This window comes from Ammodytes marinus (assembly GCF_949987685.1).
Source record: "Ammodytes marinus genome assembly, chromosome: 6".
NCBI classification, from domain to species: Eukaryota; Metazoa; Chordata; class Actinopteri; order Uranoscopiformes; family Ammodytidae; genus Ammodytes; species Ammodytes marinus.
The window spans coordinates 8,259,383-8,270,663 of record NC_137235.1 but is presented as its reverse complement, the minus strand read 5'-3'; the positions used below and the strand labels follow the sequence as shown (position 1 = coordinate 8,270,663).

Genomic DNA, 11,281 nt, shown 5'->3' with positions numbered 1-11,281 from the left:
TCTGTTGACTAGAAAAATTAAAATATGCGTGTTTTTTGTAGTATGCATGGGTTCTATATTATAGCCAATATTTGTATGTTTTAGTTTTTGCATAATACAGTCTTGTATCACCGATTTTATTCTCCATCTACACAAACAACATAACAAACAACAACAGTGACATTTCTCTTTTTAAGTACACAGATGACATGGCCCTGGTGGCCGACATCAAGGATAACCCCTCTCTGGCTGCCTACTATCAACAGGTCAACACCCTGATGCTGTGGATCAGGAAGAGAGCTCTTTGGAGCTCAACATCTCCAAGACCAAGGAGCTGTGTTGTGGGGGGAGGCAAACATCTTCCCCCTAACCTCTCTTTGAACCTCTGAGGCTGAATGGGCAGACAGTTGAGCAAGTAGAGGCCTTCAGATACCTGGGCACAGAGATCGACACCCACCTGTCCTTCTCCCAGCACACAGACTCTGTGTACAAGAAGGCACAGCAACGCCTGTTCCTCCTGAGGAAACTCAGGAGCTTTGATGTCAGACAGGACATTTTAACAGCTGTCTATAAATCACTCATATAATCTGTACTCACATTCAACATCACATCCTGGTTCACCCTCACCTCTGTCAAAAACAAATCAAAACTTTCCCGGATCATCAATCAAGGAAGCAAAATAACAGGCAAAACTCAAATTCAATTATCAGCACTCCACAGCCAGGCAGTTAAAAGGAAAGCCAACCTCATTTCACAGGATCCCACCCACCCCCTGCACAAGTCCTTCCAACTTCTGCCATCAGGCCGCCGGTATGGAGTACCCCTATCAAGGAAAAACATACACAAAAACTAATTCATACCCATTGCCATAAACAGCCTAAACAAACAATGAACAATGGACAAATGAACCCTGACGCACTTTCACTTTACACTTTGCACATATCCACAGCTTTTATCTTGTTATTTTTACAGTTTAATATTTATACTTGTTTTAAGATCTATACACTGTGCTCTCAGAAATAAATGTTGTATGAATGCCTATCATTACATTATCGTGTTTGTTTGTATGTCGAGCCACGTCATAGACGATTTTCTGTTACGACAGACAATAAAGTTTTCTGAATCTGAATCATATTATTGGTTTGTTATAACATTACTTCAGCTGAAAGTTCTCATTTATAAAGGGCAAAAAAAATTAGTTGAATGTCATACACAAAGGGTTTAAAAGAATGAGTACAACTTACTGTAGGCTCTTGCTCCTTTGTATGTTATTTTACTCTTGCTCCAGTTTCTTTTAATGTTATTTTGCTATCTTATTCGTCAATACGTATCTTGGTGTGACTGTTTGTAGTGGACAATTACTGATTTTGTAAACCTTTGAGTATTTCATTGTACACTGTAATGTTAGTATTTGATTAGTTTAATTTTTTTTATTTTAAATATCTTGGGTAAACAGCCAACCTAGACCAGAAAAGCTTATTCTGATTATCAAGGTAGGTTTTCCAACTAAACGGTATGTCAAAAGGGGAAAAGACAACTACACAAAGTACATGGCCTTAAGCCACACATTTTCAAATATGTAGGGCTGCAATTAAGATAGTTGAGAAATTGGTCTCAATTGTACAACCATCCGTTTAACAAATTACTTCAGAACACACTTATACATTGTCCACATGATGGCGCTGTAAGACACCAAAACCCTACCTTGAAGTACAACCCTAGACTAGACCTGTGAGCTTGACATGTGGCTGTAAAAAGTTTAAAGAACAAAGCTGCAATCAGGTTGAATTATGTCAACAAGATTTCAGGATTATTGAAGTGTCCATGGCACTGAAAACACCACAACCCCTTAAACTAAAGAATCCAACCAGTTTATAATTTAACAGGGTCACCTAAAATATGTCTCCTTTGACATTTAATGCCAATGTAAAGCAACAAGTCTAATTAGAGTCAAGTGTGTGATTTACACTATATGAATCCTTGGATGATTAACAGATTATTTTTTTATTTGCAAGCTGAATAAAGGCAGAGACGGACCAGAAGCTCAGACATGTGCGCTTTATTGAGTTGTGTAGACCGGAGGCCTGAAAGCCTCGCACAAACCTTCATACACCCCCCCATACAAGGTAGAAGCTTTGTCTATTGCATAATGACAAAAACAAACTGGACCAAGTATCGTTTAAGGCTGAAGGTACAAAAACAAAACAGGTTACATAATTTACATATTAAGCAAAACTACAGGTCTGTTGAGCATTGGGCCCACCAGAGAACAAACCTTCATAGAGGCAAATAAGGTGGTGAACAAACACATCTGGAATGACCTACACAAACACGACAATGATCATGTTCTTCACACAGTCACACCGCCTTGGGACGCTCTGTACTTCCTGCAGAGTTTCTCCCCATCAGGGGGCGTGGTGCCATAGTGATGAGGGGAAAATGGGAAGGTGTAGTGGGCTCGGCATACACCAGTGTGTTGGTGTAGGTGTGTATGCAGAGCCAGTCGTTTGGATTTATAGCAGTGTGTGTTTTGGGGGGGGGGGGGGGGGGGAGGAGGAGGGGGACTGATAGTCTTTTTAGAAGCACTTCCTGTGGACGATGCTGGGGCCGGACTCGTCGTATTCCTGCTTGCTGATCCACATCTGCTGGAAGGTGGAGAGGGAAGCCAAGATGGAGCCTCCGATCCATACGGAGTATTTCCTCTCTGGGGGAGCGATGATCTGAAGGAGGAAATGGGGAATCAAAGTGTTAAAATACTTCTAAGTCAATCCACATCTGTTGAAAAATGCACTTATAAATAATCCTACAAGAAGAAACGAATACAAGCAAAAATACGAATACAGCATTAACCATGTTATTCCACTATGTGGCAGTAGAGGTAAGAGTTCTTTCTGGAACATGTTTTGCGTCACTGCCTCAGATGAGGGTGCATGTCTTATTAATGAGGAGACGTTTTACCTTGATCTTCATGGTGGTGGGTGCCAGGGCAGTGATTTCCTTCTGCATGCGGTCAGCGATGCCTGGGTACATGGTGGTGCCACCGGACAGCACAGTGTTGGCGTACAGGTCCTTACGGATGTCCACGTCGCACTTCATGATGCTGTTGAAGGTAGTCTCATGGATACCACAAGACTCCATACCTGGGAAGCGAGAGTAGAGTTAAGTTATTGCTCATGTTGATAAAAATCTCAACTCATGCCTGGTCTTAGTTCATACAATTGGTCCATAAGTCTATTTCAGCCTGTGCACTGATTGAAATAAGACTTCTGCCTTAAAAGAAGACAGTTTCCCTGACTTTAACGTACCGAGGAAAGAGGGCTGGAAGAGGGCCTCGGGGCAACGGAACCTCTCGTTTCCGATGGTGATGACCTGTCCGTCGGGCAGCTCGTAGCTCTTCTCCAGGGACGAAGAGGAAGCGGCGGTGCCCATCTCCTGCTCAAAGTCCAGTGCAACGTAACACAGCTTCTCCTTGATGTCACGCACGATTTCACGCTCGGCTGTATGAAAAGACAACATGGTCATTTTTTTTTGTTCCGTTTCCCCACCTGGTTTAAAAATATGAGGCTTGTTTTGGAGTAAGGGGTTGCGTTTGCTAACCTGTGGTGGTGAAGCTGTAACCCCTCTCAGTCAGGATCTTCATGAGGTAGTCTGTGAGGTCCCTGCCAGCCAGGTCCAACCTGAGGATGGCGTGGGGCAGAGCGTAGCCCTCGTAGATGGGCACTGTGTGGGTCACACCGTCGCCGGAGTCCATGACGATACCGGTGGTACGACCGGAGGCGTACAGCGAGAGCACGGCCTGGATGGCAACGTACATGGCGGGGGTGTTGAAGGTCTCGAACATGATCTGGAGGAGAGAGGACAACAAAGATGAGTCATTTTACTAATGAGTCAAAGTAAGCTAGTATGGGTTAGTAGTACAGTCAGATGAATAGCACAGCACACCGGGCAGTTTTGTTTTGAGTACAAACACCATTACAACAAACCCCCAGTTATTACAAGAACCTCTACTTGAGTTTGGTCATGTTGACTGTACAAAGAGAACAGCTCTACAGTCATCCGTTACATCATGCAGTCACCAGTGTAGTTAGATAGTTGTCATCTACTTTAAAAAGTCTAAAACAAGCCTAATTGTAAAGAGGAAAATAAAACAGTGACCATGCTGCAACAAGTCATTCCTAAAGCAACACAGTGCAGAGGGATAGAAACCTGGAGCGTCCGCACAGATGAAAAGATCAGCACAGGACAGAGGAAACCTGGAGATTGAAGAAGGAGCAGGAGAGGAAATGGAAAAGATTTGAGCAGGAAGAAGAAGAAGAAATGCCTCAGATGACAGGAGGGCTCTGCAGCAGAGCGGAGTAGGGTTTGTGATTGAGGGGGTGGGGGTGGGGGTGGGGGGGGAAGAAATCTCAGTGTGTCAGTCCTCGTTACCTGGGTCATCTTCTCCCTGTTGGCCTTGGGGTTCAGGGGGGCCTCTGTGAGCAGGACGGGGTGCTCCTCGGGGGCCACTCTCAGCTCGTTGTAGAAGGTGTGATGCCAGATCTTCTCCATGTCGTCCCAGTTGGTGACAATGCCGTGCTCGATGGGGTACTTCAGGGTCAGGATTCCCCTTTTGCTCTGGGCCTCGTCACCAACGTAGCTGTCTTTCTGGCCCATACCGACCATCACACCCTAGGGAGAAAAAAAAAAAAAACAGGTGAACGGGTTAAAAATCAAAATCGCAGAAAATTATTGGGAGAAGCTTTGCCATTTATGCAATAGTGTGTGTGTGTGTGTGTGGGGGGGGGGGGGGGGTGTACCTGATGCCTGGGACGTCCAACAATGGAGGGGAACACAGCACGTGGAGCATCATCTCCTGCAAAGCCAGCTTTGCACATACCGGATCCATTGTCAACAACGAGGGCAGCGATTTCGTCTTCCATTTTTTCTGCTCAGAGAAAAAAAAGGGGAGGAGGAGGGATGGGGAAAATAAGGGTGGGAGAATGAAGTTTAAAACTGATGCAGTGATGAGTTACATCTGGCACACATCAACTGCATGGGGTTAAAGCCTTGTCGTTGTGGAGAGCGGACGCTGGATGTCGCAGTGGCGCAAGTTCCTAGTCCAAATCCATGGCTGCTAGGGAAACAAAGGCAGTTTCTCCCTCGGTCTGACCATGGCCATATAAGGCAAAAGTGAGATCAGCTTAGAGACGGCGGCAGGCAGCCCGGCCCGTGAAGCCGCCCAGTAGTGTGTCGTTAAACCTCAAATGACACCGACGGTACGGCCACTCCCGTCACTGGCCTTATCATAACTTAATTAGGAAACCCATCGACACAGCGAGACAAGGCAGAAATATCAGCTGAGGTGAATAAACCTCCATCCTCTCCCCTGTCATCATCAGGTGCCGTGACCATCAGTTAAAAAGGTTATGGAGAGAAAAGGATCTAACTTCTTGACATAGCTGTAAAGTTAATGCCAAAGCCACCTTTCACCGAATAGTCCACCTGCAATTGTACAGTTGGATCGTTTAGGATGAAGCAATCGAATCTGCCGTGTCTGTCAATGTGCGCGTGATAGAGACTGTGCCAACATCAGATGCTTACATGTAAACGAGAAGGTTGAGCTATTTCACGCAGGCTGATTCGTTAAACTGATGATAGTGATGACAACGTGGGGCAGCCAGGTTATTTCACACCCATCCATCCGTTATGTGAATATTGAAACGACAGCATGCCAACACATGTAGCCCGTCTGCACTTTTACAGTCATTTAAACAGTAACTTTGCCGGGTGCGTACGAGGGCAAAATAGCCGAATTCATTTAAGTTGCTATGGTCGCGTCAACTTATGGAAGTCACACAGAAAACGTAACCGGTTGACCAAACCACATCATATAGTGAGGCTAGTTCACACACATTGATTAAAATCTTAATGCATGGATTACAGCAAACTCTTTATGCGTGACAAAATATGAACCTCATTTTTTTCAGACACATTTCTCACCTGAAGTGAAATATTTTTAACAAACAATTGAATACAATTATATGAACTACACGATATTATATCAATAGTAGGCTATAAAATCCACTTAGGATGGCTGACGTTACGTGCCAACTTCATCATCTAACATCAAAACCCATGCATAAACTATGTGACAACTTTTAAATGGCCTAGACTGTAGTGACCATTTTACATGAAAGATTAGATAAATACATTTCTAATATCGCCTTCATCCTGCAGTAGTCTTACCTGTGTGAGGGAGGGTTTCTCGGTTTGGGAGGACTGGGTCTGAGCGCTACACTCCGGTAGGATTAAGTGTCGGAACTTGACTGCAATGGAGGCCAATAAATTGCAGGGTTTTATCGTAGCTTGTGCTGCAGCCCCTCTCCATATAAGGACAACTTTCCGCACGGCGTTCGCTGATTGGTTCTGCCGCATCCACTGGGTGTGGCGCTGGCACAGACCGGACCTGCGCTCTGAGGAGACAGAAGGGACGAGCACCACGATAATGTATCTATACTATCAATATCATCAACCTGGGGTCGTCCGGCGTTCAATAAAACATACTTTTATCGCCATGTCCGTCATTGTTATGATCTTTGGGAGATGATAAACACGTGTGAGCAAGGTGAGGCAAGAAATCATGCAACTCTTGCTGTAAAACACTCAGCAGATTCTTAGAATATTATAACCATTTTAAATGTCTGATTTTATTTTCAATCTTTAACCCTACATTGTACTAATGAACACATATTATTATTGAGGATAATTCAATGTACAATGTTGCCTAGGCCTATTAGTTTTAGCAGGTTCTTTGAGTATGAACACATTTGATATGTGTGATTTTTTTGTGCAATCAGCATATGAGCACATATTGAAGATGCTTCAGTCTTTACTGTAGGCCTATTATTCTTAATCTGTGACATCATCTACATTGGGATATGTACATGTCCTGGTTACACATCAGATTGATAAACACATGCTCTTGCCTTGTTATATCTCCCTGCATTGGAGGAATATCTGAGGGCAGTACATAGACAAACAGATCCATGAATTATCTTATTGAAGTTGAGGTTATGCATGGAATGCAACAGCTGGATTGCAGTGAAGGCTGTGCTAATGCATTTGCAAAGCCTCACTCATTGCATTGCAGATACTCGTGCTTAGCAGTACCAGGACATGGGGTGGTTACAGAAACTCAGGGTCACTGACAACGCTGTTAACACCCTGACTGGAACGTCTGCCCCGGCATACCAGTGTCACACACACACACACACACACACACACACACACACACACACACACACACACACACACACACACACACACACACACACACACACACACACACACACACACACACACACACACACACACACACACACACACACACACACACACACACTGAAACCTGTGGTCAAGCTGTGGAATGTTTACAGTAAACAGGGGGAGGCTGTAAATCTCTTATCTCTCATCACTTGCTTGGTAATGGTTAAGTGAGTGGAGGAGGCCAGTCAACCTCACTCGCCTCATTGAAATGCAATAGACAGGTGTGTCATTTCCTGAAACATACCTGTAAGTGGTGTCGAAATGTAAGCGCAGGGCCTATATTGTGAAATAACGACTCATGAACGAGACTCATTTTGATAGGCCTTTGTATGTATACACCTCATCGTGCACAAGCCCAAGTATGTCATAGGAAACTCCTAAACTGAAATATTTCTAAATATGTCATGTATTTCCTAATGATAATAAGGAAATCCTCATGCAAATCTTTCATAATAAGTTGACCACAGAATAAGTGGGTGGGTCAGGGGGCTGTTTTAACTCAATAAGGGCACCGGACAGAGACTCATAAACCTACACTAGGAATTCTCAGTGGCTCAATGTGTTCCTAATAAGGATATATGGGAGAGCCGGCTCACCAAAAGAGACAGGAAGAAGGTTTCACAGCCCTTCACTTCTGCAAATGCACGCAGGAAGTGACCGCACAGACCCACAATCACACACAAAAACGCCCATTTATCACCCAGGTATGGAGCAGCTAGAGCAACATACAGGGCGGCCAATGAGCTGATCAGGGAATTGGCTTTTCAGACTGGCGTTATCCTGCTCTTGATAAGACACTAAACACACGCACGCACGCACGCACGCACGCACGCACGCACGCACGCACACACACACACACACACACACACACACTATAGAGCCAGGGTAGGACAACCATCCCTTTAAGAGTTCCTTTGGATGACGTCCATATAAGGAGATATTGGAGCAAGTCACATGGGGGGAAGAATGCACTGCTCGGGTCATGTGACCAGTTCAGGAAATGAATGAATCTCCCTTTTTAAGGCTGTGTTTGTGTGTGTGAATATGCATGTTGCTTTGGGTGTGTCATTTTTGACCGTGATTTCCATATTCTTCAGAAGCACCCAGAGATTCATATTAAAAAATGGAGATAAAAAATAAAATAAAAATCTCTCTCTCTTTTCTAAACTTTGTACTGACTCCTCCCTGACACATTTCTAAATATTTCCTCTAGACACTCATGCCTTTGTTAAGTCGTTTCAAAACTCAGTGACATGCATGACTCATGAATGCATTACAACACACACGTCTTACACACACACGTCTTACAAACACACACACTCCCTGCATTGCTCACTCACACAGTCAGAAAAATTCACAGGCCTGGCTCTCGTCTCTGACTAAGACCGTATATGGAAGAAGCTAGCAGGTAGCTTCTGTCCATTTTTCACTCATCCATCCCTTTCCCCATCTCTTGCACTCTCTCTCTCTTTCCCTTACACACACTCTCTTCCTCTATTCGCCACATTTCCTCTTACTCACTCCCTCGCCGAATAAATCACTTCTATATTCCTTTTCCCAGGAATGGGACAATTATAGGAGTGCAATAAGGTCGGCTCACATATTTGCCAGTTTCACTCCAGTCTTCCCCAGTCATTTATGGAAACACATTCCAGCTAAGTTTCTAAAGCATTGAGAGGTGTGGCCTGTTTGCTCCAGGGAGAAGGAGAGGATGTGCATTACAGTTTGAAATGTAATATTAGTGCATACTTAGATAACAAAAATCCTCCACTAAAAACTGTGTCAATCTATAGGGTTAAAATGATTACTCGTCTTTGAATCTCTCAAGCCTTTTAAGCGTAAATACATCTGTTGTCCATTAACCATCGGAGGAGGGGTTTGGGGTCCAAACTAAATATGGAGAAACAACATTAAGTTACTATGCACCACAGACCTTAACTTGAACCATGACTAGAATAGAGGCCAACAGGCAGAAAACTTGTTTTAGGATGAGGACCACAAGAGAAAGTACAGTAATTATGTGGTGGAAACCATGGTTTAGGCATTTCACAATTCTGAGACAGGGGAGTTTCTAAAGGGTCTTTTCTCAGTATTGAGGGACATAAACCCCCCCAGAGAAGCTGTGGTTTCTCCCAGAGACACCTAAATTGGAGGGCCCCACCCAGGGCAGGGCAGTTACCTATATTGCTAAACTAGTAATCCAGGTTTGCCTTGAAAAAACTTCCAGAAGAAACGTAGGAACACATTGCTAAGACACAAAAGTTAGATGAGAAGATTGATGCTGCTCTAATGCCCTTAGGGTAAATATAGAGATACAGCCAGCAGCCGTTAGCTTAGCGTTGCATGAAGACAGGAAGAAGGGGGAAACAGCTGCACTGGGTGCGTCCAAAGTCAAGCACCAGCACACCTCTGAAGCTTAATCATTATCACAATGGTTCTTGTTTGTATATCTCTGCTGGTTTCTTGGCAAACTAACTTTAAAGACAATATTCCAGAAAGTTTGACCTATCACCCCTTTATGAAACCACAATCTTTTTTTTTTGTTGCACTTCAGTTTTTTTACCCTTTAAATTTATGGTATGTCATCGATATAACGTTTTAATTTGTGAACTTTAGTGTTGGATTTTCGGCACTTTCTGACGGATCCAAGCTTGCTCTCTCCCCTCTGTTCCTAGTTTTTGAACGTTTTGAATGCTAATCTAAGATGACCAACTGCTGTTTTTGTTCATATTCACCGTAAATCAAAAACAGATTATGCAGTAACGTATAGTGCACTGACCAGAGCAGTGTCTATCTTCTCAACTAACTATCTCATTTCCCTTTTAGCCCTCAGACCATCATTCACTTACACCTACATCTTGACCTATTTTGTATTTTTGTAGTTTAAATATTTTCTATTTTGTGTCTTATGCCTTAATTTTTGTTTTTATGTTTTATGCTGTATTTCTGTCAATTGTTTTGATGTATTATGTAGAGCACTTAAACTGCCTTTGTGTAAGCTATGTGCACCACAAATAAACTTCAGAGTGGAAAGCGTAGCATCTTTAAATGCACAAGAACCTACATTTCTTTGAGCAATAAATACAATAAATGTATTCTTGCCCTGAGTGAGATTCATATGTATTGAAACATTGTATAGGACTGCACTATAGACTTGTAGTCAGCCACTTTGTTATTTAAAAAAAGCATTTTATCCAAAATCAGAGGGTTAGGGTTAGAGGAAACAGATTGTACATTCAAACTTGAAAATGTACACGTGTGTAGACATTTACACATGGTTTTACAGTTTTTAATCAAGAAAACAAACAAGCAGAACAGTGTCAGAACAAATGATATTCTTCTTTACTTGTGTCAAGCAGTCCAGCTCTTTCCCATGTCTACCAGCTCCATGCCTTCACAGTACGACCGTGGCCTCGACACCCTCACCTGGTGGACAAGGGAACACATGACATCATCACTCAATGAAAGCAGACACACAGACACACAGACACAGACACAGACACAGACACACACCCACCCACACACACACACACACACACACACACACACACACACTCACTGTGGGTGTTCTGTGGGAAGCCAGTTGCTGCAGGAGTGGAAAGGGGGTCCAGTGAATGGGTTCCACGGGCCAGCTACAGACAGAGAGGTCACTGGCCTTGCCCGAGTCCAACACGCCATCCCCCATGCTCATCTCGCTTCCCCTCCAGCCATACTGTGAGCTGCAAGGAATAGATGAAGCCAAGTGGTTCTTAACACACACATTGTACTGTACAGTATATGTGCCAATGAGTGGAAATGTTTAAAAGACACATGTTTATTTATTTTTTCTATAAGAACTATAAAGGAATACACACTAAAGATAAGAGTAGAAATGGTCAGAAATTTTATTTTTGAATAACTAGTATTTGGTTCTGCTTTGCTGTTAAGTGGGTACAGCTGAGTCACCAGAGAGTTGAGAGAGCCAGCATGTTTTTTTGTTTTGTTATTTTGTTTGCTT

General features: G+C 43.4%; 2 protein-coding genes across 2 annotated transcripts in view; both read right to left on the bottom strand.

Moving 5' to 3' along the window:
- Positions 1 to 2,023: 2,023 nt before the first annotated feature.
- actb1 (actin, beta 1) lies at positions 2,024 to 6,305 on the bottom strand. The gene is made up of 7 exons (XM_080029081.1): positions 6,205 to 6,305; positions 4,776 to 4,903; positions 4,408 to 4,647; positions 3,577 to 3,823; positions 3,285 to 3,476; positions 2,938 to 3,119; positions 2,024 to 2,699 (listed from the first exon to the last, which is right to left on the bottom strand). The coding sequence occupies exons 2-7, from the start codon at positions 4,896 to 4,898 to the stop codon at positions 2,556 to 2,558; spliced, it is 1,128 nt and encodes a 375-aa protein (XP_079885207.1). The 5' UTR covers positions 4,899 to 4,903; positions 6,205 to 6,305; the 3' UTR covers positions 2,024 to 2,555.
- A 4,262-nt stretch (positions 6,306 to 10,567) lies between these two features.
- LOC307251656 (uncharacterized protein) overlaps positions 10,568 to 11,281 on the bottom strand; it is an 8,655-nt gene continuing 7,941 nt past the window's right edge. The window contains exons 10-11 of the mRNA XM_080029039.1: positions 10,844 to 11,003; positions 10,568 to 10,710 (exon numbers count right to left, since the gene is read on the bottom strand). Coding sequence (XP_079885165.1) covers positions 10,636 to 10,710; positions 10,844 to 11,003 — 235 coding nt within the window. The 3' untranslated portion in view covers positions 10,568 to 10,635. The remainder of the gene's footprint in view (positions 10,711 to 10,843; positions 11,004 to 11,281) is intronic.